The following is a 25,672-nucleotide window of genomic DNA, read 5'->3' on the forward strand; positions in this document are numbered from 1 at the left end:
ATGGGCAGAATAAAGGGAGAAAAGAAGTGTAAGAAAGTATCAGTGGCAGAAAGAGTTCAAATGGAGTTGAGAGGCTACTCTGGAGGTTGCTCTTACACAAGCTTCAGGTAGAACTTACTACCTGTCATAACCCGCCAAACCCCAGCCAGGACCATTCCAGCCAATCCTAGAGAACACCTAGGCAATATATGAGGTTCCACAAGGGTTCCATGCAGTAGAGTAACTTTCCAGAAACCTACAACCTCCAGATGGGTCCCCGGTCCAGATAAGTCCTGAAACCTAGCCCAGCCTCTCCAGAACATCAGATAATTCCATTTCCCTACCCCATATTAGTGACAGACCCTTCCAATATGAAAAATTCAGAATTGCTGTAGCCCAAATACCCCTAAAGAGAGGGATGGAAAGATCAAAGGTGATGGTGGAGTTATACAGAGAAGATAGGATTTAACAAATGAATATGAATGCTGAATCATTAAATTGATATCTCTTTTAGTCTCCAGTATTTTAGAGCAGCTAGAAGTGAAAATCTAAAATTGTGGAATTGCACCCCATGCCAAAGTCTGAAATATGTTCTACAACTAATTGTAGTGCTGTGCTTTGAAATTTATAGATTTTTTGTATATATGTTATTTTTCACAAAAAGAAAGGGAAAAAAATCGATTGTGATAAAAAAAATTATTTAAGCCCTCTAGCCTCCTTAATTCTGGAGTAGCTAGAAGGAAAAATCTGAGAGGATCATATGGTAGCCCATGACAAACTCTGGGATCTGTCCTGTAACCACTTGTTGAAGAGTGCTTTGAGAACTATTGCTTTTTTCTTTCTTTGCTTTGTATATATGCTATACTATACAATAAAAAAAGTTTAAAAAAATGGGCAGAAGACTTGAACAGACATCTCTTCAAAGATGACACACAAACCCTGAGTGTCATGCATGGGGAATGAGGGTGGCATGGTATTTCAGGGTTCTTCAAGGTTGCATGAGGGGATACATGGGCTTAGAATGATATCAACCTATGGATTTGTCTGCTCTAGTCATGATCAACCTTTTCCATAATGTACACAGGTGACCGGAGTAAAGTTAGTGAACACTCATTCATAAAACCTGCCTCCCTCCTAACTGTCACACTGATGGTCTCTCCTTGTTGTCAGGCACTTGTTTTTGTTTGAGATAGAACACTCTCAGGGTTCCAAGCTGGCAGTTATAGACCAGTAGCTACTGGCCAGAGGCAGATCTGAGGGTACTTTGGGTCCATGAATGTCCTACTTAGTGCCACAACAATGTCTTTTCAGCTATTACTAGTACAACTGTCCAATGTTTTTATGGTTTTACGTGAAATTTTCTTGGAAATTTTAATATGTGCTCCTTTGATTGCTCTCATAATACAAGTCCGTCGATGTGGTTTGAAAGCGAAAGCACTAGCCAAGCAAACTTCATCTCTGTGTGAGAAATACCATGAGTTCATTGAGCAGATAGGAGAGATTACCAAATTGTATGAAGAGCTCAGGTTAACTGCAGTGGAGACCTCTCCTCCAATGTTACAAACCCTGTGTCTTGTAACACTTAACAAGGACACAAACCGGTTCCTCTCGCCAATTGAAGATTTATTAGAAATTCTGGACAAAGAACAGAAATGTGAGTCTCCGAGATTTTCCTTCCAGAGAATGATTCGGGGTCATTGTCAAGGACAGAAACAGTCACTTGATGAGACATTCAAATCCCCGCAGTGGAATGAGACTGGGGCCAACGAGATATTAAAGTCATCTCAGCAGGATGGAGAACAATGCCAGGAAGAAATCCTTGAGAATTTGGATGAAAATGCTCATCTTCATGGAACCCTAAACCTGCATGCCTTAGAAGATGCTGTATGGAATGAACGTGTTGAGGGAGTAAAGGAACAAATGAATGAAAAACTAACAGTTCAGAGTAAACATCTGGAAAATGAGCAGGGGGCACAACAGCAAGATAATGAACAGTTAGGAAATGAGATTGAAAAGCTTCAGCACACGCTGCATGTCCTTCCTGAAGTACATCAGCATCGCCTCCTGCAACTTCACCGGGAATCAGTCCAGCAGGAAAGTGTCCGCTTGGGCATGGAGAACAACCTTACTAAGGTGTATAAAAACATACAAGATCTAGAGCAGCAAGCTGGCACTTACAGAAAGATGGCTGAAGAGCTGGAGAAGGAAATGGAGAGTACAACTTCTTACCATCAGAGATGGATTAGGCACCATGAGAGAAATTCTCAAGAAAATTGCCTGGCAGCTCTGGCTGCAGAAAGAAAGCTCATTGAGCTAAGACAGGAAAATGAGCAGAACTGGCAAAAATTGCGGGAAAGAGAGCATAAAATCCACCTTTTCCCAAGGGGTCCTTTGGTCCCCACTTTTCCACATGCAGCCCAGGGAGGCTGGAGAGGTTCAGGGCAAGCCCTGCATCATCAGGACCCCAGTTGGGGGGGAGGGGACAGCAGCGAGGGCTCAGAAGTCCAAGGTGATTCTCTTGTTTGACTCACCTCTGCATCAGTCAGTCCCTCACGGTTCACAGCACTTGAACTGAGGATGTGTTTTGCACTTTCAAAGAGATTGGGCTTACTAACTTCTTAGTGTATTTGAATTTTTAGTTTGTTTCTGTTAAGTATATCTGAATTTTTAGTTTGTTTTAGTTTGTTTCTGTTAAGTATATTTGAATGTTTAGTTTGTTTTAGTATAGTTAATTAATCTATGCTGTATTTTCTGTTATTGAAATTTTACAGAATTGTACTACAAAGAAAGATTTTTCCAGAATATATAGAATTGTCATAGTATTTTAGGAACATGCTACCAGCCTTTTATTGAATCCCATAGTTTTATGTCACAAAGTATGCATGTTAAACCTATTAATTGTCCCACCATTACTTACAGAATTACAGAAATTTGCCATGAATGGGTAAAATATTTGTGTAACATTCACGTTTGTAATTATATATGTGAGATAACATTTAAAAGATGTAAAAGAACTTAGTACTTACAGCATTCAATTTTAATAGTTTTTATAATCTCTAAAGAAATAACACACAGACCATTATTATTCTTAATATTGTGTCTTTCTATTCTCAGTGATTTAGTTTTGGTACTTGACTTTTTGTAACTATTTATTTCGTTTATCGTTTCTCTTTAAAGTTACCAAATTGTTCATGTTATTCTTAGCAATTGAAAAATGTATAAGTTTCCTTCAATGAACTAAAATTTCTTCACTATTCAAAAATATAGAAACCAAATGTGGAGTATTTCTTAACTTGTATAGCTAATAAACTTATACAGATGCAAAAAAAAAAAAAGATGACACACAAATGGCTGGAAAACACATGAAAAGATGCTCAATGTCATTAGCCATAACGGAAGTACAAATCAAAACCGCAATGAGATACCATTTCAAACCCTTTACAATGACTGTTACTTTTTAAAAAGGAAAATATATGTGTTGGAGAGCACGTGGATAAATAGGAACACTTCATTGCTGGTGGCACTGTAAAATGGTGCTGCTGTTGTGAAGGACAGTTTGGTGGTTCCTCAGAAAGCTAAGTATAGAACTACCAGATGACCTGGCATTCCAACTAGCAAAAGACTTAAAAGCAGGGACTGGAACAGACAAGTGCACACCAATGCTTAAAGTGGCAAAACAATGGAAGCAACCCAAGTGTTCATCAACCGATGAATGGATAAACAAAATGTGGTATTTACATGCAATGGAATAGTATTCAGCTGTGAGATACATGCAACAACATGGATGAACCGTGAAGACATTATGTTGAGTGAAATAAGCCAGGCATAAAAAGACAAATATTCTATGATCTCACTGTCACGTAGAAAACAGTATCTACAGGTAAATGTTCTTTATATCAGTCTAGACAACAAAGCGAAAGAAGTCGGCAAGGGCCAAAAAGGAGAGGCATGTCCCAGGGCTCAGCCCTGGCTGAGCAGAATGAGAATGAGAATTGGGACATGCAATTGAAGAGTATCCGCCCCCCCCTCCCAAATTCGTGTCCATTCAAAACCTTTAGAATATGAACTTATTAGGAAGTATGGCCTTTGCAGATGTAATTGTTAAGGATGTCAAGATGAAATAATTCTCGATTTAGAGTGGGCCCTAAATCCAATGATTGGTGTTCTTTTAAGAAGAAGAAAGGACATGGAGACACAGAGAGAAGGCTATGTGAAAGAGTTAGAGACTGAAGTAATGCAGCCACAAGGAACCAGGGAACACCAAGGATTACCAGAGTCACCAGAAGTTGGAAAAGGCAAGGAAGGATTCTTCTCTAGAGACTTCAGACAGAGCATGTCCCTGCTGACACCTTGATTTCGGGACTTCTGGCCTCCGGAAGTTAAAATAGCTTCTGTTACTTTAAGCCATGTAATTTGTGGTACCCTGTTATGGCAGCCCCAGGAAAGTAATGCAAGAGGTGTGGCTTTAGTAGAGTAAGAGAGGCTATTTGTGGTGGAAAAAAAAGGTTTGGTCTGTAGGAAAGCAAAGGCGGCAGAGGGGCACGCGGGCAGAGGCGCTGCAGGCAGTTCTGCAGTTACTGGTTAAGTGGACCAGATGGAGTCCTCTTTCCTATCATCCCCAACAACCCATGCTTCACCTTGTGGGACAGATCTCAGGACTCCCAAGCGTGGTCCCCCATGTCTGGGGAATGTTTCAGTCTCTCCACAATTGGAGTTCCAAGCTGAGGTCCCCAGCTTTCTTTTTGACCTTTCCTTAGGGACGGGAAATTTGGACCACAAAGATATGGGAAAAAATGACTCCCTTGAAAGGACCCTGTTCTTTCACTCAGGACAGTGGGTGTGGGTCTTAATAGGCCCAACCCAAACATGTCACATCATCTCCAAATACATAATTTCTATTCCCTTTCCTTGCGGTAGCAAACTGGGCAGAAAGATGTGGCTCTCTTAGGGGAAGGAAGGTAAATAGAAGAGTCTTAATTTGTAACTAGCTGATGTTTAAAGTTCTAATTTTGCAGCTTTCTAGGGTAAACACTATTTTGTGTTCTAAGTTGTCTGGGATGTTGTTTGCTTACCAAAGCCACCATCAGCCACCTCAGGCTACCTGCATTCCTGATTGAAAGTTCCACTGTCCCAGGCCTATACTGGGCTGGTATCCCCCCACTGAGGTCACTGGATTTTAATCTACCATCATGCTAGCCTGTAATAATGAATATCTTCTCACTGGAGCCCAGCATGAGAAAACAGAAAACAAACAAACGAACAAACAAAACACCCCAGCTGTGAAATCAATGCATCAGTTGAAGCAACTCAGTAGTTTCCTAAACAGATTTTCACAAAATCACAACCAGAAAGCAAGAAAAGCAATTTCTACATGCTGTATACCAAGTGTTCTCATTTTCCTGTTCAATATTTCTGACACCGGGGGAGCAGCCCTCATTCCACTGACAAGTCAATCTATCACTCCTTGGCCTCTGACCCCTTGCAGGGTTTGATCTGGTCACAAAAGAGGGACTGCAGGGGGCTAGTGCTTATATATTAATTTTACAGGGACTCCCCACCCCAAACATGAACATCAATCATTTACTCAAGGAAGAGACTTTTCAGCTAAAATCTTCTTTAGATTAAGCTGCACCCACCCACCAGACTGGCCACACTCTTGTGGTTAATTTTTCCATTTATGGACAGCATTACAAAATGTGATTTGCCACTATTTGTGGTTATTAACATTCACTGGCATCAGTGGGCAGCACAGAATACCAGCCCAGGGAGTTATGCACCAAATACAATTTTCTTCTTCCCCAGTGTTGTCCTTTAACATCAAGTCCATATTAATGGGATCCCACACGACACAGGTACTCAGTACAGGTTAGCTGTGGTCTTAGGTTGGGCGGTTTGTGAGTAGGAGTTTCACTGCCCATTGACATTCTTCCTTTGCTGTAAGCCCTCAGAGATGCTGGCAAAGCTCTGTATCAGCCAGAATTCAACCAGACAAATAGAATCAGTAGGATACATATGTGAGTGTAGGTAGGACAGACAGATAGTAGATAGATGGATAGATGGATAGATAGATAGATAGATAGATAGATAGATAGATAGATAGATAGATAGACACAAATTTATTGCAAGGAACTGGTTTATGCAATTGTAGGGACTGGCTAGCAAGTCCAGTACCTTTAGGACAAGCCGAAAGGCAGAAATTCTGAGGCGAAGTTGACACTGTAGTTTACAGGTGGAATTTCTTCTTCTTCAGGGAAAATCATATCGATGCCTAACATGATACAACTGTCCTGGTACAGCAAAAAGCAGGCTAACTCTTTCCCCAGAAGAACATGCAAATCCTTGGGTAATGTCCACTCTTCTCTTGATATACTATAACTTAAATACTGTGATGTAGAGTTAACTGTTATTAATACATGTTATGTTGGATGATAAGGGGATAAGAGAGGGAAGAAAACAAAATTATTTGACTTATGTATACCCCCCCACAAACATATTCATAACAAAATAAGGAAGAAATAGTCATAATAATTACTGCCCTCATATGTGCTACTGACCACATAATCATAGCTATTATTTGTAACTACCTTCCTCAACTACCCATTCCATGTTCCCTTTACCTTCAGCAAGCACCTCAGCTGGGCATGATTCTTTGCCTGACAGGATGACCCAAGCAATCATTCCTGAAGGGCCTTGGCCATTAGAATCTCCTATATTCCAGACATAATCTTCCTTATCTCCATTGTATAGTAGCAGCCCAATTTCCCCTTGGCAATCAGAATCAATCAACTCAGCCAACACAGTAACTTCCTTCTTTACCTCTTGATTCAGAGGCGCAAGATGTTCATAGTGGCCAGGTAGCAGTTGTAACTTCCGGTTCAGTGGGATCAGTGTTGTGTTACCTAGTGGAAGTGTTCCTTCCTTAGAAACTAAGACCTCTAGACCAGTAGAGCATAAGGTCACGGGAATGGGAAGCACAAATTTTGCTAGTAAGTCACTAGGGGTAATGATAAGTGGTACCATTCCATTTCCACCCTTTGATTTCTTGAATCCTGCCTATGGGAGAAATAGCAACATATATTTGATGCTGATTTACAGCACATCCGGCCTCCTGGAGGACACTGTCCCTGTTCTGCAGATATTGTTACCTAACTGGGTCTTTAAAAGGCCTTTTCACCATCCTACCATGCCAGCTGCTTCAGAATGATGGAGCACATGGTGATACCAGTGAGTTCCATGAGCATGGGCCAATTGCTACCCTTCATTGCTGGGAAGTGAGTTCCTTGATCAGAAGAAGCAATATTGAAAAATATATCCCTTCCAAATAGAAAATACATTCACCCTCTCCCAAGGTTCTCAAGGGTCTTATACTATTACAGCATCAATTCAAATTCCAAATATCTCACTTAAATACCATAAGCTCAAAAGTCTAAGATTTCACTTGTCATTCAAATCAGGTGCAAATAAGGCTCCTGAGTATAATCCATTAATTATGGCTCCTGGGCTCGATTCCTCTCTATCTGCGGACCTGTGAAGCTAAAGAATAAGTTCTCTTCTCGCAATATTTCTAATTTACATTGGTGGGATGGGCATAGGATAAGAGTTATAACATTCTGGTTCCAAAAAGGGGGTTACCAGTCCAATGCAGTTTTTAAATCCAGTCAAGCAAACTCCCTTAGGCTCCAAAACCTGAGAATCCTTTATGGCTCTTGGTTCTGCCCTCTGGGCTCTTGGTTCTGTCCTCTGAGTCATCTTTCCTTTTTCATGGAAGGTAGCACATGTTTGCCACTGAGTGGTTTCATCAGCCTGCTTCCTGCCAGTAGAATGTTGGGGAGCCGAAATTTTCCTCTCATTTTGTACTCTCTCTGTCCCTTTCAGTTCAAGCTGATACTGTTTGTGGTGGTATAAAATTCTCAAGAACCTTATGCTGTGCATGGATTTCACACAGATTGACTCCATTAAACAAAAATTCCACATGTCTTTCTCTAATTTTGGCTTCTGTGGAGATGGCTAAGAACCAACATCATGAAGCTTCCTAGAGTTCTTCTGGTTTGATTGAAAAGATCTATGAGATCTGGTGATTGAATAATCTGGCTTTTTAGTTTTTCTGAGCAAAAGGCTATATACTGGGCCACGGTGGCTCAGCAGGTAAGAGTGCTTGCCTGCCATGCCCGAGGACCCAGGTTTGATTCTCGGTGCCTGCCCATGTGGAAAAAAAAAGGCTATTCACTGGGCCTTTTCTTCAGGTCAGCTTTTGGCAGCCATTTCTGAATTTTGTTATCTTTTGCCATCGGGATAGGCTGAGAATTTCCCAAATCACCAAATCCTGATTCCATTTCATGGCACCAGCAGTGTCTTTAATGTCCACGATTTTACTAACTAAACAATCTAGGCTTTTTCTACATTCACTTCAAAATTCTTCCAGCCTCCACCCACTGCCCAATTCTAAAGCTATCCCCACATTTTTAGGTATTTGCTATGGCAGCACCCCACTTCCAGGTACCCAAATCTATTGCTGTATGCAAATAACACAAACTTGGCACTTTAAACAACACAGATGCCCACAGACTTACTTGCCTTCAGCTGGTGATTAAACACCTTCTGATTTTCATTGTTTTTCTCAAATGCATCAACTGCACTCATCAGGAGCCTTCAGAATCCATTGTTTTCACAGTTAGCACTTCCACCAACCTTTCAAAGTCTGCCATATTGCACCCCTGGGCATTCCCTTCTACAGGTTCCCCACCAGTGAAAGTTTTAACATTGCGCCACAGCAGCATGCTAGGGGTACGCTGTTCCACCCCCCATAGAGGAGGGCTTCTTCATCCCCAGCTAGCCAGTAGGTAATCTAGGTCCCAAATCCTGTTTTAGAGTCTGCTTCCCCGAACCTCTCCTGGCACCACTGTGTTGGCTCAGGTTCCCTAGAGACTGACTCTGAGTATTGAGAAATGCCCTCAAGATCAAAACTTGTGGGCGAGTAAAGAAAGAAGGATTGGATAATGGTCTTTGCGGACACAGAGCTGAACTGTGACACAGTCCCAACAAAGGCCTCAGCTGATCCCGTGGGAGTCCAGGAGTGGGGTGGCCTTTCAAAAGGGCCCTACGTTGTGACAGCAGGTCTGAGCCTTCATACCTCTGCATCAAGCAAACATGGCAAGCCGCCGCCCCCCACCCCCCCACCCCCGGGAGGGCCTGTGACCTCAGGTTAGGCTCTCTTCAGCCCAGAGCTATTTCTGGAGAGTGGCTCAGCTGAGTGCTGTCAGCAGGAGCACTCTGGAGCAGAGGGGAGAATGAGTGGCTCAACTCCAAAGGGAGAATGCGGGTGGAAGGCATAACACAGCATCCGCTGCAGTTATTTCCTGTTATCTCCTAGTAGTTTGTATTTATACTTTATATTAGTTGTCTGTGGCCACATAACAAGTTACCCCAGAAGTCAGTGGCTTAAAACAAACTATTCTTTTTTTCTGTCTCTATAGATTTATATTTACATTTCATATAAATGAAATCATACCACATGTCATACCTTGTGTCTGATTTCTTTCACTTAGTATAGTGTTCTTTAAAAATTATCGCTTTCTTTTTTTTTTACTAGGGAAGTTATAGGTTTATAAAAAGTCATGTAAAAAGTACAATGTTCCTATATTCCCCCTCCCTCCATTGATACGTTGCATTGGTGTGGTATCTTTATTACAATGGATGAAAGAATATTAAAATAGCACCATCACCTATAGTCCACAGTTTACATTAGGTGTATTTTTTCCCACATGCCACCCTAATATTAGTAAACCTGTTATTAATACCGTGTAGTGGTGTGGTACATTTGTTATAATTCACGAGAGACATTCTTATACTTGTACTTTGGTTAACATCATCCACAAAACAGTTCACTGTGTAATTCAGTCTCATGTTTTATCTTCTAATTTTCCTTCTAGTAACACACATGATCCAAAACTTCCCCTTTCAACCACATTCACAAACATAATTCAGCACTATTTTTATTTATTTTTTTATTTTTACATGGGCAGGCACCGGGAATCGAACCCAGGTCTTCTGGCATGGCAGGCAAGCATTCTTGCCTGCTGAGCCATGATGGCCTGCCCTAATTTAGCGCTGTTACTTATATTCACAATAATGTGCTACAATCACCTCTATCCATTTCTAAACATTTATAATCAACCTAAATAGAAATTCTGCACAAATTAAGCATCCTATCTCCTGGTAACCCATATTTCAGATTCTAACTCTATGAGTTTGTTAATTATAATTAGTTCCTATCAGTGAGATCATACATATCTGTCCTTTTGTATCTAGCTTATCTCATTCAACATAATGTTCTCAGGGTTTATTCACATTGTCGATGTATCAGGACTTCATTACTTCTTGTAGCTGAATAACGTTCCATTGTATGGGATGGATACCATGCTTTGCTTATCCATTCATCAGCTGATAGACACTTAGGTTGCTTCTATCTTTTGGCAATTGTGAATAATGCCGCTAAGAACACTGGTGTGCAAATATCTGTTCAAGTTCTTGCTTTCAGTTCTTTTGGGTATTTTACCTCGTAGTGGGATTGTCAGATTATATAGCAATTCTATACTTAGCTTTCTGAGGAACCACCAGACTGTCTTCCTCAGTGGCTGCACCATTTTACATTCCTACCAATGGTGAATGAGTGTTCCTATTTCCTCATATCCTCTCCACACTTGAAGTTTTCTGTTGTTTATATTTTTAATAGTGGCCATTTTAGTAGGTATGAAATGAAATCTCATCCTGATTTTGATTTGCATTTCCCTAATAGCTAGTGTTGTTGAACAACTTTTCATGTACTTTTTAGCCATCTGTACATCATCTTTGGAAAAATGTCTATTCAAGTCTTTTGCCCATTTTTGGGATGTTTGTCTTTTTATTGTTGAGTTGTAGGATTTCTTTTTCTTTCTTTCTTTTTTTTTTTTTTTTTTGCATGGACAGGCACCAGGAATTGAACCCAGGTCTCTGGCATGGCAGGCAAGAACTCTGCCACTGACCCAAGGCTGCACCACCCTGTAGGATTTCTTTATGTATATATTCTGGATATTAAACCGTTATTGGATATGTGGTTTCCAAATATTTTCTCTCATTGAATAGGTTGCCACTTCACTTTCTTGACAAAGTCCTGTGAAGCATGGAAGTTTTTAATTTGGGGGAGATCTTATTCATCTTTTTTTTCTTTCATTGCTTGTGCTTTGGGTGTAAAGTCTAAGAAACCATTTTCTACCTCAAGATCTTGAAGATGCGTCCCTACATTTTCTTTTAGGAATTTTATGGTCCTGGTTCTCATATTTAGGTCTTTGATCCATTTTAACTTAATTTTTGTATAAGGTGTGAGATAGCTTCTTTTATTCTTTCATATATGGATATTCCGTTCTCCCATCACCACTTGCTGACGAGACTATTCTGTCCCAGTTGAGTGGATTTAACATCCTTGTCAAATATCAATTCACCACAGATGTGAGGGTCTATTTCTGAACTCTCAATTCAATTCATTGATTAATATACCTCTCTTTTTGCCACTACCATGCTCTTTTGACCACTGTAGCTTTGTAATATGCTTTAAAGTCAGGAAATATGAGTCCTCCCATCTTGCTTTGCTTTTTCAAGATGTTTTTGGCTATTCAAAACCCCTTACCCTTCCAAATAAATTTGATAATTTGGCTTTTCCATTTCTGCAAAGTAGGCTGTTGGAATTTTTATTAGGATTGCATTGAATCTGTAAATCAATTTGGGTAGAACTGACATCTTAGCAATATTTAGTCTTCTAATCCATGAACACGAAATGTCCTTCCATTTATCGAGGTTATCTTTTATTTCTTTAGCAGTGTTTTGTAGTTTTCTGTGTACAAGTCCTTTACATGTTTGGTTAAACTTATTCCTAGATATTTGATTATTTTAGTTGCTATTATAAATGGAATTTTAAAAATTTTCTCCTCCTCAGATTACATATTACTAGTGTATAGGAACACCACTGATTTTTGCATATTGATGTTGTATTTCACCACTTTGCTGAATACATTTATTAGCTATTAATTTCCCATTTTGCAGATATTGAAAACAGGCTCAGAGGGGATAAAAAAACTTGCTCATGACCATGCAAATTACCATGTAGGAGAGAGAGGATTGAGCCCAGGTTTTTCTTACTCCTTTGATATACTGTGTGTTTCTAAGTCCATTCTTATAACCCTGGGAAGGATCAGAGCTGCTATAGAATATTGAAGCTAAATAGGTTACAAGGCCAGGGAATAATACTTTAGGCACATAGACTGTGTATGAGATGTACAAGACAGAGGGCTCTAAAACCAAGCATTTCCTAAGCAAAGTTCAGGAATACGATTTGGAACATGGAAGAGCAGAGTGAAGAGGAACTCTGAAATGGTTGTGGGATTGGTGAAATCTGATGTAGACAGGTGTATGCACTCCTTTTCTTTCAGTTCATAGTTGCTAAGTGTAGATTGGAAACAGAGGCAGCAGAGACCTAGAAACTAAAGAGCCAAAACCTCAATTATGGCCACAGAAAGTTAAGCTTCTCATGTAAGGGGCTGTGCAAAGATACAAGCTTCTAGTATTGTTAAGCCCTAAATTTAGGGACTGTTTTAGTTATCTATCACTGTGTTACAAACCACCTCAAATCTTGGTGGCTTCTACAACAGTAATTTATTCTTTGTGTTTCTGCGGGTTGGCTGGGTGGTTATTCTGCTGGTCTCACCTGGACTCCAGACCACACAATTTAGTGGATCAGCTGAACTGGAGTCTCTGAGTTGTTTTCATCCACATCTGGAGCCTTTCCAAGGACAGCTGGGACCTCTATTTCCATGATTCAGTAATCTAGCTTGCACTGCTTTACTAGGTAGCTAGGCTTGGAAGGAAGGAAGGTGGAAGCTACAGATGAAGAGGTTTCAGAACTTGCACAATGTCACTTCTGTCATATTTTATCGGTCAAAGAGTCATGATGCCAGCCCAGATTCAAGGGAGAGAACAGCAGGAGCAACATCATACTACAAATGGCATGGAAGCAAGGCAGCATGGGTCCTTAGCAAGGAGTCCTTGAAAAGGGAAGTGTTATTTAAATTGCAATGAAGTGGTCCAAGTTATCTTGGTAGTGACAGTGGGTTATAGATCCCATGAGGAAGGACTGTGTGATGCACCTGGGATTTGTATAGCCTCCTCTGTAGGGCACTGGAATGAGCAATGACTCATCTGTCAAGGCTGCTTCGGAGTTTGGATCAGTCAGAAATAGAAATGCATAAAGGCTTATAAGGTTGGAAGGTAGTTAGGAAAACCTGATCCTCCTATGAAATTAAATTCATGCTGCTGTTGGAAAGGGAATGAATAAAATATTTACACTGCTTTAGAGCAGAATTTTTCAAACTATAGATAGGACCCTTTAGGAGATCTTAAAATTAATTCAGTGGCTCATGATCAGTATTTTAAAAAGCAGAATAGAGAACATGAGAGCACAGCACACACAAGTGTAGTCTTTCCTGAAATTCTTTATTCATTTATATACTTCAGAACATGTATATGTGCACTGGATAGCCAACTATTAGTAAGATATATATTTTACTATAGGTCATGGTCAAAAGTTTGAAAGCCACTGTTCTAGTTTGCTAGTGCCAGAATGCAATATACCAGAAATGGAATGGCTTTTAAAAAGGGAAATTTAATCAGTTGCTAGTTTGCAGTTCCAAGGCCGAGAAAATGTCCCAATTAAAACAAGTCTATAGAAATGTCCAATCTAAGGCATCCAGGGAAAGATACCTTGGTTCAAGAAGGCTGATGAAGTTCAGGGTTTCTCTCGCAAGGGAGAAGGGCACATGGTGAACACAGTCAGTTTCTCTCTCATCTGGAAAGGCACAAGGTAAACACAGTCAGGGTTCCTCTCTCATCTGGAAGGGCACATGGCGAACATGGCATCATCTGCTAGCTTCTTCTCCTGGCTTCCCCGGGAGACATTTTCCTTCTTCATATCCAAAGGTCACAGGCTGGTGGACTTTGCTTCTCATGGCTATGTTGTTCTCTGCTCTCTCGGAGATCTCTCATTCTCCAAAATGCTTCCTCTTTTATAAAACTCCAGTAAACCAATCAATACCCACCCAAACGGCTGGAGACACATCTCCCTTAATCCAATATAACAACTACTCTTGATTGGGTTACATCTCCAGGGAGATGATCTAATTACAGATTCAAACATACAGTATTGAATAGGGATTATTCTGCCTTTACAAAATGGGATTTTGATTAAAACTTGCTTTTTCTAGGAGACATACATCCTTTCAAACCAGCACAGCCACCAAATTAGTATGTATGGGATGGAAGTCACTATTCTGTATCTATGAAGAAACTGCATTAATATCAGTATCTAGTCAGAGATAAAGGATGATAGAAAATAAGGTTGTAATTCTATGATTTGGGTGGTTTTGCTCCATTTTAAGAGGTTTCAAACAAAGGGAGAGATTTCCTTTCTATATGTTAAACTTCCTTATTAGAATCCTCAAAAAGGGCAAAACAGGATGGATCCTGAGTTGGAAGGCTTGTGTTGGATCTAATTTATCTTCTAATTGGCTACAGAATAGCCCTGAGGGCAAGACTTCACCCAGGGAGCAAGCCACAGGACACTGTAATTAATTTGTTCATTGTCGGATTTCCTCTACTGGAGGGCAGGGACTTTGTCTTGTTCACTAGTGGCCAGAAGAGTGCCCAGCACATATTAGGCACCCAATAAACATTTGTGGAATAAATGAATGAATACATGAGTGCAATTAGGAATAGGGAGAGGACCCTCATTCCAGTGCCATATTTTACAATCTTTGCTTTTCACTCAATATACTTTGTTAGGCAGGTTCTGTCTTTCACCTGGTTCAGAACAGGATCCTGATCCTTTTCCCAAACACTGTTCTCGAGAATATTTTCGGATTGCTGCTCCGGCTGGACAGAGGAGTGCTACTGAAACCAATCAGCACTAAGGCAGGCAGGACTGTAAAAAGAAAACTAATTACTCTAACTTTGGTCAACAGCCTTGAAGACATGTTATCACTCTTGAAGAAGTCAGGCAGGGTACGTGGACTGGAGAAAAACAGGATAGTTCATTTTACATGGAAAGGACAATTCAGTAAACAAGAATTCAAAATGATGCCAGTTGAGGGTGAGGAAGAAGAAAGAAAGACACACAGATATGGCTAGTTTTTTTTGTTTTTTTTTTTTACTTTGAACATTAGCATTAAGTTGGTTACCGTACACATCCAAAGGCCCAGCATCTCAGAAATATCATGAAGCGGCACATCGTGTACCAGAGTCTCACGAGAATAAAATATACAATACTACATTGAGTGGTTAAAAATACACAAAAAAGTAGTTTTAACAATCTATAATTTTTTTATACTTAAAATCATGATTGAGTTGAAATAAAAAAGTGCATTTCAATTGCTAAAAAAATAATATTGGTATAGTTAACACAAGGGGGGAAATCAGTATTTGAGGGATCTGGCAGGATGCTGAAAAAAAAAAAGAAGACTCAGGGAAGCTAGTCAGCAGGGGCTAGTTTGGAGATTAAGGAGGGAGCTTAGATCTACTTCACTGCAATTCCCTGGGGCTAAGCATCTCTCCCCTCCCTGGTGTTTTTACCATCTTAAGAGATCCTCTTCTGCCTACCTGTCACCTCCCCAACCAAAGACTCCTCTAAACCTCTTTGCAGTGTGAGAGGTACCTGCCCTACACTGAATCCAACTTGACCTTCAATTGCATCTCCGCAGAGGTAGGAGAGGACACTGCCCCGTTCTGGACTTGACATAAGTACCCCAGCCACACTGGCCTTAATTCTTATGACCTATCAGGCAGAACAGGGACCAAGCAGCTTCTATCTTGTCAAACTCCTTTGGACAAATATTCAACATTCAACAACAAGCTCTGTAAACCTAATGCTAAACAATTCTGGCAAACAAACTGGATATTCTTTTCTTTAAGAAACAAGGGAAAGTGCAAGTGATTTCAGTATTGTTGGGGGAAACAAAAACGAACACAAACAAGTTATACCAGGCCACCTGCTACCTAAACCGATCACAACTTCGGTTTTGCTTTTTGTAAAGTGTTAGAGTTGCAAGTTGACATCAACTATGTCTGGTATTGCTCAGGGTCAGATTTTGCTGGGCGAAAAGTGTCTAGGCAGAAATCGAGTAAGAGGCCATTCCAAGTATAAATGCCTCCGGGCTCTGTGGGTAAACTACTTCTGGAATTTTCCCATCATTGATAACTGACCTGCTTATATTGTGAAAAAGATGCTGCAATGAGCATAAACAAACCTCATGGTCAGAGATGATTCTGCCAGAGACAGAAGCCCTAAAACAAGAGCCAACAAAGGGAGAGCACCAAACCGAATTCTAGCTTGGAGGAGCACCTTCTGCAGGGCCGTTCTTGGGCTCAGGGGAGAAGAATAACCCCCGAGGACTCACAGCCTGGTGTAACAGACACCCACATAGAGCAGAGAAGGCAAGAAGCATTTCCTCATTCATAATCCAGAGTTGCTCTCCTCAGAGATGTTCTGTGGTGGTGAGATTGGGAAGAAAGAAGGAGAGTAGCCTTCCTGCTCTTGCCCTTAGCCCATGATGGATTCCCTGTGGAAAGGTCCTGGGGATCTGGGGGCACCATTATTTAAAGAGGTCATTATGATGCCTGACCCATTTTATGATCCAAGGCACCCTGGCACCTCACATCACTCTCTGCTTGCATCATGAAGGCTGAGCAACAACTGGACTTAGCTACGAGGACAAGATGTCTTAAAAATCAAGATATGTAAATAAACACTGAGCTGAGAGGATATTCAGTAAGAGATGTTAAAGGGAGATCTTTCTTCAGAAGGTGGAGATTAAAGAAGCTAAGTACTTTATTGCTCCCTTGTGGACAAAGCTGGTACTGCTCATGGAAGAGAATCAAACTGTGCATATGAAAAAAATCAATAAAACCCATATGAACATGGAAGATTGAGAAGAATTCTTCAGGTTTTCAGAGACTGGTGATCCAGCTTTAGAAGTAAACACCAAAATTATGCCACACTGATTCTTTTTTTCCTTTTCTTTTCTGTAAACTTATAACAATGAGTTGAAAAAAGAAGCATAGAAAGTTATTTTTTCCAGGAGGGTTAGAGGTTGTTGGAGAATAAAATACTTCCCACAACTTTTAAACGCAATTAAGCAGTGTCAAGTTCTATGTAGGATGTGAATTGGAGTCCCTGTCCTTTGATCACATAGTCCCTCTTCACCTGTAAAAGACAGGCAGTAGGAAGCTGTGCTCACTCAGAGGAGCTGGATGTTGAGAAGCAACACGATTTGTTGGCACACCCAGTACAAAGACAAGGCTCTTCAGTTGATTAAAACAACCAGTAATGCAAGTATCAGATTTCCTTCTGCAGTTAACTGAAATTAGCTTCTACCCCTCCTTGCCCAATCCCTATTTCCTACACCCCGCAAATTCTTTTCAAGTAAATTTGTAACAATGCTGACTCAGTAGAGATGCTAAAGTAACTAGCGAGATAGTAACCTGAAACTACTCTCTGCCACAACGCTTTTCAGGGGCAAGCCTTCTTTGATACTTGCACCAAAAAGTTTCCTACTGAAGACATTAAACAAGTCAATAGCTTGTCTCGAAGGATGTCACTCCTCCAAATGTGAGCCAAGTAGAGCTCTCCACTGTTTTAATGCCTGACTTCCAAGAGAAAAAAGGCATGAATTTAAAAGTAGATACTTTAGTAGTCAGTTACTGCCTAAAAGAGGCAAATTTATAGGTCAAAAATAGGGAAAATCAAGGCAAATTAAAGTGAAAAATAAACAAGAAACTCTTGTTATTTCTGTGACACAGAAGTCTACCTTTTGCATTTTGTAAACTAGTCTTCCCATTCCAAATAGCCAGCTAAGGCTTCAAATGTTTTGAATTTATTCATTTCAAACATAACCAATTCTCACAATTTTGCACTGTCCCACCAATAAATATACTGTTGCCAGACAAAAAGGATTAAAAATTTATTAACAGCTGCCTTTTTAGACTCCCATCTCACAAGGATTTAGTCTTGAAAACCTGAGTATTAATAGCTTTAAAGAAAAAGGCATGACATTTTAAATCCAAAGGAAAGATCGTAACTAAGGCCAAAACACTCTACTTAATAGCTTTCATTCACTCAAACAAACAAACCATAATCCATTTTCCTCATTTTAGAGTCCTTTTTGTTTTCAGTTTTGGAAGAACTAAAAGGGAGCAAGAGACCTGTACACACAGACAGCACAAACTTCAGCTTTGGCTGTGAAACAGTCAATTGCTAATATGTTTTATTAATAAGATGCTTGTGTCACATGGAAACACACAGCCATCCCCTTTTTATTCAACCTTCATATTCTATATCAATCACACTTTAAAAATGAATTAAATAGGAATGGGGAAGAAAAAAGAAACTAGAGGTTTTGAGGAAAATGGGGATGAGAGAGGCAGATCAAGAATTAATAAAGGATTTTCTGATAAATCCAGAGAGCAATTTTAAATTGATTAAAATAAAATTATAGGTACAGCTTTGCGAATGGTTTCTTAGGGAGAGAGGGCCTGTGGGAAAGGGCAGAGCAACAGCAGCAGCACCGAGGACCCCTTGATCAGAAAGGAGAGGCATTTAGGAAGACTTACGATGAGAAAAAGAAGTTCAAAAGAGATTTTCAATGACCTTTAATTTTAAAGGAACGTCTAGTTTCTGGTGAAAGAAAAGAAAGCGAAGAGCAAGGTAAGAATCAAAATTTTCACCACTAGGGATGTAATATGTGAAGAAATAAGATATAAATAAAAGTTTAAAATGTCATCTAAAAATCACATGACAGAACAAAACAGAAATACGTTCAAAATTCTTGTCCAAAGTTTTGGCCAGCTTGTAGACCTAAACCAACCACAATCAGGGTGAGTTCCAATACTCAAGGAGAATAATCAGAGGTAGGATTTAGACCAGGAAAAGAATTTTTCAGGATGCTGGCTTTTTGAAGGCACTCAAGAACAGAGTGAGAGGGACTGAAGCTGCAGTGTGATAACAGAGATTAGAGGGAGGTGTATATTCACTTTATCTACCATAAAGAAATAAAACTCCAGGAACGTTACGACAACACATATATTATTGAGTAATACATAGAGTAACAAGGTAGAAATTCATTTTATAAGTAGTTTCATACAACCATGTAGCTTCTACTTATGGAACAAGGAAGATAAGTTTGTTTTCCAGATAAGCAACTTTGCAAAAACAGTTTTAACTTAAAGGGTGAATTTGATAAATGGTACATTATCTGGTTCTTAAACCAAATTTACCAAAGCTAAAGTTTCAAAGTTGGGACAACCAAGGAGTCTGATTTTCCTTTGAATCTTGCAAAACCTATCCTCTAAAACAAAAAGATCTGATCATAAAGTCTATAAAAACGCTCCAGAGTATAAAAGTATGGATCTGTGAAAGGGGATATATTGATGGCAACTTTATGGCTTCCATAGAAAGTGTAGCGAGGATCTCTGGTTTGCTTTATCGAGGTAGTGTTCAGGGTTGGAAGGTAATCATTATTCATGATACATGCTACAGCTGACAAAGCAGGGTAGCTGGGGTGCTGCTTATTGCATAATGATCCCACTGTCTCTAGAGGCTTATGACCTTTCATTCTTGAAAAAAGTGACTTTGTGGGAAATGTCTTATCTTGCTTTATTTAGGCAAAGGAAAATTAAAACCCAATATTTACTTAGCTCAATTTCATAGTTTGAAGAATTCCAAATGAATTGATTTTCAAATGGTAGATAACTGATAAAATTCTTAAATTTAGGTATGTAACACAACCCCGTGTCATCAAATATTCCCCATATTGTCCCAGAATAGCATTAAATGTTAATCATATGGATCAACAATGCAATAAAAGTTGTCTTTTCTTATAATAGCTCAAACAAAAGGGTTTTTCGGCTTTTTTTTTTTTAAACATTAAAACCCACCTAACAGCCTGTATTTCACTGACCATAATCTGTAAAATGGGGTAAGTATCTATATATCTGCAATGGTCTTCTATCTGGCTTCACCTTCTCACAATTTAAAACTTTCATTGAAATCAAAATGAAACTATACATACATATCCACTCAACAAACACAAAAACTGAAAAGGATTTAAATTTAGTATTCTAGGGGCAATCAAAGGGAGAGTCCTGACCATCGTGAAAAGATACTTTCAATGCATGTAGTTTTAGAGAGATGGTACAACTATGGCAAAATCTGTGCTCAGTCATTAATCTAGAACATTAATGTGAACAGCAGACCATCAGAGTATATGTAGCTGATCTGCAAAGGCTTTTTTGAACTATGATAAAGTTTTATGAAGACCTCCTCTGCTTGCTAAATATAAGAATCAAATTACTCACAAATATATATGGTCTTTAAAATGTTCATCTCCTTTATTCAGATTTAAAAATCTAACTTAGCATGAGCCTAAATGACTCAATTTGGTAAAGCAGCAGCCTTTCATTAAGGCTAAGTAAAAGTTTATATTTGAATAAAAAATCTAGGAGAAAACAACAGAAAAATGAAAAAGGGGAAAAAAACAACAATGTCAATTCAAAAAAGCCCTTTGAATTTCCCTCAAATAGGTTTTACTTCTAGCAATGATAGAAGCCTTTGAGCAGAGTAAAATTAAGTAATGAGAGACAGCCTCAACTGATATCTTCGCATGCTGAAATGTGGCCTTTGTTTTCTTTAAAAGACTTATATAAGTACAGAGAACTTGAACTCCTCCACGGTTCTTTTTTCATAAACAGAAAGAAAGTAGGTAATGAGTTTTGAAGAATTTACAGAACTGGTGCCATATGTGGGAGGGAATACACCACATAATGCAACATTTATCTTGGTAAAGGACCTTGACCAAATTTCCAACCCTGAGTTTTTTGTCTGGGGCATGTTAAACCTGATGCACTACATATATATTTAAGGCTTAATCCTGTAGATGTTAAATTCAGAAGCATTAATGTTGTCAATATTTTTCATGCATTTAATTATTCATTTGCAATATGACACTGATGAGTCATTAAGTTCTGAGCAGTTTTTCTGAGAACCACAGTTTCCAAGTCAGGGAAAGTATTCTCATCCAGGAAAAAAAAAGCAGATGTTTTCAATTTGTTCCACAATACATTTCACTAGGAATTATATTGTGTGACAATGCTGATTTCTTTTTCCTAATCCTTTCTTGCTTCTGTTAAGGATGGTGGTGATTATTTGCTTAATACTGGCTTTTCTATGTAGCAGATATTTCCTTATGGCTATATTCATTTGAATGAAAAAGTAAAGATGACTACCTGAATTTTCCAATGTATAATTATAGTACACCTCATGAAATGGTTGATCCAATGGTCTCAAGTCTAGTATTCAGAAATGATGCCTAATACTGTAAATTCATTTACAACAAAATAAGGTATAACCAATTAACTAAGCTACAATTGACATTTTCTTTTGCCCCAAATCATTTTAAATATAATAGGTTTGATCATGAAAAAGTGACATACCTACATTAAAATGTAGATTCACAAACTTGTCATGGAATGCAAAGGATATTGTAGGGAGAAGTAGAGGCAGCCACTAGCAATATAACAGTCATAAGCAAGGAATTAACTCTCCTTGTTGGCTTGGGTACCTGGATGCTCAAAAAAATGTACACAAATATTAAAAATAACATTCTTTAAAACATATCCAAAAACAGGAAGAAAAGTAGGTATGAGATACTTTTCTGCCTTATTGCAAAATTTTCCTATGCTTATTATAGAGGACAAAGGCAATAATCAGAAGGAAGAAATTTGGAAATATTAAACCAAAAAACTAATAGGGAATGTGATTTTTAAAAATAGGGGCTTAACCTCAATTGAAAGAATTCCATTTTCCTGTTACAGAGTTAATTAGCCAGAAAAGTGCTTGAAGCATATCTGCACCTTTTATATTAAAAAAATAAATAAATAATGTCAGGGTTCTAAATAAGGCAATGATTTAAGGGCCTGAGGAGAGAAAGAGAAATGAAGGAATTTCAAGATTAAAAAATGGAGAGAGAGGAGAGAGAGTTAGAAAAAGAGAAAGAAAGAGAGAGAAAAGTAGATCTAGAAATTTTCAGCTATACTGAGTCAGGTCTAGATAAATTTGATCATTTAAATATAACCAATATGTTAGCCCTTCGGTTCTGCCTTTCCTATAACAAACTCCTGATTGAACATGCTCTTCTGAAGTTCCCCAATTTGAAAGTAACCTGCACATGTAAGGGTGCCGGAGGCGCTGCTCTCCTTGTCAGTTATGAATGCTGGTATCACATAATTCTCTGCAGAAGATAGGGCAGAAAAACTTAGGAGTTTCCCTCCCTACAATTAAACTGTGTTAGAATAGCTCAAAGTTGTTGCGCTATTCTATAAATTATAAAGAATGCTACATTTAAAGCTTAGGACCAGTTTGTGTTCTCATCCACATTTCTCTTCAGCCACTATGAGCAAGATTATGTTCGTGATTTTAATTTACTATTTTATCTCCTCTTAACAATTCGAGGAAAATAAAGCAACTTCAAAACAAGCAGTGTATTACATGAGATTCAATTTGTCATCCCATAAAAGTTAAACATGAACACAGTTGCTAAGGGAAGTGAGAAACGGACATGACTGAGAAGAAACAATCTCCACTACTTCCTCTTCTTGATAGCGAACAGCTGTACTCAAAATGTGCAAACTCTTAGGTGACTTCCAGAACAAGACCCAACCCTCTGCAAAGCATTTCATTTAACACACTAACTGAACTAAATGAAACTTGGAGCACAGGAACATGTCAGGGAGCCCAGCAGACATCTGAGTGTTAAGCAGAGATTCAATAACTACAAAGAACTTTTTTTTGTAAAGTTCTGAAAGCAAAACCTCATTTTTGCAGTAACCTGGTCTACAGACCCTCTCATATACACCTAGTCTCTGAAGCACCTTTGAGTTGTACGGACATAAGAATAACTTTGAACTATAGGAGTTATATGAATTTTTAAGAATCACATTTTGATGATTATAAAAATTTTTTCTATTTTACAACATAGGTCCAGCTACACTGAAAAAATTACACCGCTTATTGAAATACATTTCATTTTAGAAACAGACTACTAAAGAAGTCTATACAAAAACTCTAAAATAATTTCTGTAGTAAAATAAAGAGTGCATTAGGAGAACTACACAAAGAACATTTCTGTCTTTCTTTATAATGCTTGATATACTATGATACATGGCCAGCTCAACTTTGTAGCCAGTACCAAAAGCCAAAAAGAATTCATTATGATACACAGTGATACAATTAATGCTCTGGATTAATCTCACAGCCTTCCCGATTAGTACAAAGGAAACCAGGCCTAACCCCTCTTTGAGGAGAAGTCCAGGATATAAAAGCAAGCATACCTCATCAGTTGATATGAAATTATAAAATTCCACAAGTCTGAATTTTTTTAATTTATAAAAGTCACCAGAAAATGCAAGCAAATTGGGCTTTAGTTCATTGGTTCCCCTGGTTTAGGTGACAGTTCCCTCTGTGAGCTCATGGTAGTCTTCTTGTTCACTGCCTTCATCTGTGGATTCACCAAGAGAGTGACAAAGGTCTTGGTGGAGGCCGAGGAGAGTCTGACAGCTACAGAAATGCTCACCAACTCCCTCCCTGCAAACGCACACATAGGAACACAGCTCCCCTCCCAGAGAACACACTTAAGGAGACGGATGTTAATGGTGCTGTGCTGAACTGTTCTTCTCTGCCAGGTGCCGTAGGAAGTTGTCCTCACTCTGGCCTCTGTGATTTAAAGGCTCGCTCTTAAAGAGAGCGGGGGGTGGGGGGAGATGAGGGACTGGAGGGATAGGAAGGTGGTGTGGGTGGTGGGGATGTGGGTGAATGTGAAGGTGGGAGAAAGGGTGGGGGATGGGCCGGGGGGGAAGAGTATTTACGGGGTTCATATTGATTGAAGGGGCTGGGGTTGTGGATGTGTTCACCACAGAAGGAACTGGGGTGCCTGGGGAAGTTGTGAGTGGGATCTGGACAGCAGGTGGCACATTCACGGGGCTGGTCACCCGAAAGCACTTCTCCTTGTGGGCCTTAAGCATGTTGGAGAAGCGGAACCGCTGGCCACACACATCACATGGATAGGGCTTCTCGCCTGTGTGAGTTCTGCGGTGCCTCTTCATGTTGGGGCGGCTGGTGAAGCTTTTGCCACAGATTTCACAGATAAAGGGTTTCTCTCCTGAGATGAACACAGACACAAATAAAGTGATTAACATAGGAGGCAGTAACTTCCTCATATTAGAAAAAAAATTAAATTACTACTCCTCTCCTTTATTACATATTATATACTAAGAATTACAAAGGTATCCCCCAAATTTGGAGCTTACCAAGTAAGAGCAGATTTGAATAAAACATACAACCTACTATTTGGGCTTGGTTTTAAAAAAAGAAAGACATTATCTACAGTAGCAACCTTTACATTCTAAGTGAAGAATTGTTCACATGGCTTTCCTGCACTCAGAGAACTAACAGCACTGATGAATTCCTGTCTCGAACTTTAGGCAAGTTGATAGATCTGTAATCAATTTCTGACATTCCAACCAAAAATAAGACTGGAAATGCCCTGTGGAGCAAATCAGACTCTTCACCTCTACTCATATATAAACCTTAGCATGTAGCTTACTTTTCAGTTTTTGACTTGGAAGATACTGACTTAACTCATGTTATAACATGAATTTCACCCTGCAGTGTTTCTCAATATAAATGCTACTGGCATTTTCTGCAGAATTCTTCATTATGTGAATTACTGGGTACACTAAAGAACATACAGCATTCCTGGTCCCTACCTACTAAGTGCCCCAATGAACTAAATGAACAATCAAAAATGCCTGCACAATTCCAAATATCCCAGGGTGGGCGAGGGGGTACAGTTCCTGGTTGTGAAAGACAGGATCAACGAGCCAAAAAGGGAACAAAATCCCATAGTTCTCAAGGCATTTAAAAAGGAAATTAGGCTTGGGTTCTAAGGCTTAATTTTTAAGCTTCCTAACTTTCCTATGGACTCATTGCTTATTTCCATGCTACACCTGCCTGCTTCGCTATTCAAGCTATAGAGCAGACAAAAAAAGACTTCTGAATACATATGTCCATATAATGATTTCATATGGAATGCTGAGGTGAGGTGTGGAGTATCTGTGTACGCTTCATGTAACCATATGCTTGTATATATCAGTTCATTCATCACTTCTCAGTGTATGTAGCTTGTATCTTTATGGTAACACCTGCTACAAGATTTTGCTATCACTTCAATTATTGCTCCCTTTCTTTCCAATAGGTATATTTATTCTACTCTATATTAATAACTATTTTGTCCTGAGACTTACTGTGTTCTGGGCATTGCTCTAATTACTTTACATTTATTAATCCTGGAAATCCCAACAGGGACCCTATGAGGTCGGTATTGTTAAAAGGAAAACTTTAGATGCAATTTAGGATCTCATAGCTTTATCCAGCAATTTGTGAATGGTGGAGTACCATGCAGAGAGGAGATCTACTGAGGGGATGGAAAGGGGACTTAGAGCTTTTACAGGGAAAACAAAGAAGCCAGTAAGGAAGTGTTCTGACTGGCTAACATTAAGTTTTCAT

At 39.2% G+C, this 25,672-nt stretch overlaps 1 protein-coding gene across 7 annotated transcripts in view; it reads right to left on the reverse strand.

Annotated features, from left to right (window-relative positions):
• Positions 1 to 15,180: 15,180 nt before the first annotated feature.
• Positions 15,181 to 25,672, reverse strand: part of ZNF652 (zinc finger protein 652) — a 65,745-nt gene continuing 55,253 nt past the window's right edge. For all 7 annotated transcript variants that reach the window (XM_077164696.1, XM_077164693.1, XM_077164691.1 and 4 more), the window contains one exon: positions 15,181 to 24,266. In XM_077164696.1, the coding sequence (XP_077020811.1) occupies positions 23,755 to 24,266 (512 nt within the window). In that variant the 3' untranslated portion in view covers positions 15,181 to 23,754. The remainder of the gene's footprint in view (positions 24,267 to 25,672) is intronic.

Source organism: Tamandua tetradactyla, chromosome 6 (assembly GCF_023851605.1).
Source record: "Tamandua tetradactyla isolate mTamTet1 chromosome 6, mTamTet1.pri, whole genome shotgun sequence".
Lineage (NCBI taxonomy): Eukaryota > Metazoa > Chordata > Mammalia > Pilosa > Myrmecophagidae > Tamandua > Tamandua tetradactyla.